The 5,034-nt window shown below is 32.3% G+C and overlaps 1 protein-coding gene across 1 annotated transcript; it reads left to right on the plus strand.

Moving 5' to 3' along the window:
• The first annotated feature begins 609 nt into the window (after positions 1-609).
• On the plus strand, positions 610-4,474 carry LOC148276322 (uncharacterized). The gene is made up of 2 exons (XM_088234432.1): positions 610-727; positions 1,906-4,474. Exon 2 carries the CDS (start codon positions 2,782-2,784, stop codon positions 4,393-4,395), a length of 1,614 nt encoding a protein of 537 aa, XP_088090558.1. The 5' UTR covers positions 610-727; positions 1,906-2,781; the 3' UTR covers positions 4,396-4,474.
• Positions 4,475-5,034: the final 560 nt, after the last annotated feature.

Genomic DNA, 5,034 nt, shown 5'->3' on the forward strand with positions numbered 1-5,034 from the left:
GTGACTGGATTGTTAAAAAAGAATGAAAATTTAAGAAAAATAAAATGAGAACTGTACTACAGTTCTCAGAGATTACCCTAGCGTGAAGGACTATCAAATCAATTCTGAATGCATATATTTTTATGTAGGTACATACTTAAGTGGTAAAATAAATATTTTTTTAATACTTATCAAAATCTGCAAGAACTTAAGACAGTCTCAAAATAAAAACAAATAAACGCTCACACTGTTTCCCCGTATTAATAAAACACCACTTCACTATGTCTTTGAATACAGACCTCGCTTCCCTACATTCATTCAAGTAATGCATGCATGCCATTTTTTCCGACTTTTGACAAAGCCATCCAAGTACAGTAAAACTCCAACTATCCAGATTAATGTAGGCCAAATGCTTGCACATAAAAACTTACTTAAACATGTCCAGCAAAGTTAATTGCTTTGACAAAAAAATGTGCCAGCCACCTGGGCCCTATTTTATTTGTTATTATAACATTTCCTTTTTTTTTTTTATTTCCTGATAAGGATACAGATAATTGGGAACCCGGATGACTGGAGTTCGGATAAACTGAGTTCTACTGTATTTGATTGGATAAGGACATCAACATTTGCAAAACACCGTTTTTAAAAAAATATTTCGTATCAACCATGTCGGGAATCGAACCTGAGACCTCTTGCATGGTAGGCAAACGCACTGACCATTACACCATGAGGCCAACTTTATATAAATGTATTTACCATTGTTGAATAGACTTAATAAGTCCATAATTAAAAAAAAAGATAAATAAATAATTACTCATACAAAGCTTAATGATGCAGTGAAAATTTGAACCGGATTGTGGTCCTGAGGCTAGTGCCATGTACCACATGTCGATTCCCATTTTTTGAATAGAGGGTTATTTACGACTCTTTGAAATTGGCCTCCAAAATTGAAATATTAGGGTAAATCACATGAACGCAATTGTTTCTTTTGAAAACACATTTTTTTTTAAATTTACAAGGTTGAGAATCTTAATCATCATTTTCCTATCTCCAATTAGTAGTGCAAAGGGCACTGTACTGGAACATCAATTGCAGCATATCTAAGGCGATCAATCTTACATTTCACAGCAAGTCCAGGAATGATAAAATGTTGCAGTTAGCAACCACCTTTAAAAGCCAATACATTGCATTCACCCTGCTAGAAATCTAATCCAGGATCTCAAGCATGGCAGGTGAATGCATCAACCACTACACAATATCCTTTTTCAGGATTTTTACCCGAGAGAAGCCTATATATGATTATAAAAACAATATTAAAATCTGCCCAAATAACAGAATATACAAACTTCATGAAAATACAAAGATAGACAACCAAAAACTTAAAAACTATTTTCAAAGCTATAGTTTTAATCATATTTATTTATACTTTTACATTGTTTGTATTCTTTATTTTATACAGAATAATGTTCCCTCACTGGGGTGTCCCGCGGCGAGGGAAACATTCTACAAAAATGTGAAACATGCCTAAGATAATAATATAAATAATATCAATGAAAGGTTATAATAATTTTGATGAACATGTAATAAAGGTTTTGTCCACAGCAAAAGCTCAACTCGATCTAGAAATTGAAATAGATATCTAGACAATACTCCATGGTTTGACCAAAAACTGAGCCTGTTAATAAAACAAAGAAATATTCTACACCGTCAATGGAAACTTGATTCTTGTAATATTAATCGTATGCGTCTTAAAAACAGAGCTACAAATGATGTCACTAACTACCGAAGGATTGCCAAAGTTAATTATTATACGCAACAATTTCAGGAAAATATGTACAATCCACGGAAAACTTGGAAAACAATCAATTATATTTTCTCCAATAATAGATCCTAATCTAAATCTGTGTGTGAGTGTCAATGGAAAAGAATATACTGGTTCTAAACAAATCGTCACCTCAAGACAACAAGGTTCTATCTTAACTTTTTTCGTAAAATGACTTTTGTATGTAATATTTTGCTTCTTAAAAAACCGGTTCTATCTAAACTCAAGAAATATCAATATTGTACCTAAATCAGAAAATATTTCAAGTTAAAAAAAGTTCTATCTTCAAATTGTTAAAATCCTACAGAGCAACAAGGTTCCATTTTGAAGCTTGACAAAATCCCTAAGGTGTGAGTAATGACGGACGTTCTATTGTTTGTCTCTTTCACTAGCGAACATGTACGCATAAGTGTGTTTCACGTAGGTGTCGGTTGCAAAAATGAAACAGATAGTGCTTTTTCATTAGAGTAAGCGAGAAATTATATTATGAGATTATCACGGTAGTCACATCTTGCAAGTTAGTTTGTAAAGATGGCGGATTCTAACGTGTTTGATTTAATGTCTGAGGATTGTTTTTGGATGAAAGTACTGGTGAATTTCGGATTACTTTAAATGATGTACAAGTTCCAGAAACAAGGTGAGTCAATGCATATTTTTATGATAATAAAGTGGACACAAAAATGATTTTATATACAGTTAGTTGACTTTTCCCGCTATACCGAAGTTTCAAAACAATGGGAGTGGAAATTAGCAGAAATGGTTAAGTTGTCGTATTTTAATAATGGTTTTTTTTCAGACTAGATGAATTGCAACCCGAACCAAAAGTTTTAACGAGGAAAATATTATGTAATCCAACAAAATGGAAACGTAATATTCGCAAAAATAAGCATCAAGCCGGTCAAGCCTACCTAACAAGTCGAGGAAAACAAGTAGAACCCAAAAGCAGTGTTGTAAATAAGAAAAACTGCTTTATTTCATGCATGTTTAATTGCAGCAGATTTTTGTCCATCTCTCAGCAAAAGGAAATCAATAAAGAATATTACAAAATGTCACAAAATGAAAAATATCTATTTATTATTGGAACCACTGAACGTACCCTAAAAAAAAACTGCACAAATAATACTGATACCAGAAAGTTTTCATTTGTATTTCATTTTAGTGTCAATGGAATACTTCATAGAGTGTGTAAACAGTTTTATTTAAGTACATTACAAATTTCTCAAAAAGTTGTGTATGGGGTTCATAACAGAAAAAACGCCAATACCAATACTCCCCTTCAAGATAAAAGAGGAAAACACAATAATCATCGACGTGTCGAGGAAGATAAAAAACAGTCTGTCCGAGATCATATCAAGTCCTTTCCTACAGTCAACTCACATTATTGCAGATCAATCACTAAAAAACAGTATTTGGAAACCAGTTTAAGCATTTGTAAAATGTTCGAGTTTTACGAGCAAAAATGCAAAGATCAAGGATGTATGCCGGTAAAAATGTCAATGTACTCGAAAATTTTCAATGAAGAATTTAATTACGGGTTTCATATTCCAAAAAAAGACAGATGCGATATGTGTGAAGAGTGGAAAATTGCCAAAAAAGAAAATTTGATGACTGCCAACCTCGATGAAAAATATAGAAAACATGAGAGGGAGAAGGACGCCATGAGGGCTGAAAGAAAAAGAGATAGAGAATCTAAAATTCCAGTTTTATGTTTCGATTTGCAAAACGTAATTACTTGCCCAAAGGCTGATGTCAGCTCTTTTTTTTATCAGAGCAAATTAAATGTTTATAATTTGACCGGACATTTTTCTACAACCAAACAGGTTTATTGTTCTGTTTGGAATGAAACTGTCTCAGGAAGAAGTGGAAATGATCTTGCAAGTGCCATCATAACAATTTTAAAAGCTGTTTATGAAGATCATCCAGATTCAAAAGTATTTACACTATGGTCTGACTCGTGTGTACCTCAAAATAGGAATTCTTTGCTGTCTTACGCCATAACAGATTTTCTTAGAAGCAACCCTAGCTTAGAAAGCATTGTAGTGAAATATTCAACTCCGGGGCACTCTGGAATACAAGAAGTAGACTGTGTTCACTCTTGCATTGAAAATATTTTATCCGCAGCAGAATTTTACTCTCCTGTATCTTTAATGAGGATTTTGAAAAGGGTAAATCCAAAAAAACCATACAAAATCATCAATCTACTGAATTATAATGGCGACTTTAAGGATTTTTCCGCATGCTCAAAAATGTTGAACTATGTAAACGTTCCTTATACAAAAATAACGTCAATGAAAATCACTCAATCATTCTTCAATTTATATTACAAAACCAGTCATGGGATGAGTGAGTGGATAACAGCCGATTTACTTCCATCTTTACCAAGACCTCGGAGAAGAAGACAAAGTGGAGATGGGTCTTCAGTGATGTACCCAAGAGATTTGCCAATTCCAAGAGAATTAACCAAAAAGAAAAAATTACAAGAAAACAAAATAAAATCAATAAAATTTATGATGAAATGGATGCCAGCCGATGACAGAATGTATTACTCAGCCTTGTTTAGGCAAATAAAGGCTACAACTCTCCCTGTAGGATAGATCGCCACTAGACTCTGTTCCAACACACTTTGCTGGCTTTATACCTACATTAAAAAACTCGTACACGCACGTCAGAAACAGTTCCTGGCATGGCAATATTCGAGTAATTCTAATAAACTTAGTAATAATTATTATTTTTAGTTAGTTTTTTAAAATATTTTTATTTCTTAATAATATGTTATAATGGTTTTGTTCCTTAACACGTATAATAATATAATATATGTAAAAGCACATGCATAGTTTTATTTACGTACAAAAAATAATTTATATTCCTAGTAGCAACAAGGTTCTATCTTGTTGGAACTTTGTAGACCTGGCCAATTTCACTACTTTTGAAAGCAACAAAGTTCTATCTATATTTTTCAAAAAAGTTAAATTAACCAAATTACTTGCTTTTCAAAGAAAATAATTTTATAATGTAAGAATACTATTTTTTAAAATATCATGCATTTAAATAAATCATTTTTACTTAAAAATAATTTAATTTAAAAAAAAAAACTTTCTAAAATTCTTAAAATGCTCTTCCTCAACAGTTTTGGTTTTATAAGATGGAACCTTGTTGTCCCGAGGCGATGAAATGGCAACAGTGTTCAATGACTTTTTTCTGTCAATAGGCGAAAAATTATCGGCAGTTATTAT

This window comes from Micrasema longulum, unplaced genomic scaffold, assembly GCF_059751315.1.
Source record: "Micrasema longulum isolate JH-2025_06_02 unplaced genomic scaffold, ASM5975131v1 h1tg001241l, whole genome shotgun sequence".
In the NCBI taxonomy this organism is placed as follows: domain Eukaryota; kingdom Metazoa; phylum Arthropoda; class Insecta; order Trichoptera; family Brachycentridae; genus Micrasema; species Micrasema longulum.

Excerpts from the sequence above, each read along its gene's own strand:
- LOC148276322 (XM_088234432.1), top strand. The coding sequence starts at position 2,782 with ATGTTTAATTGCAGCAGATTTTTGTCCATCTCTCAGCAAAAGGAAATC.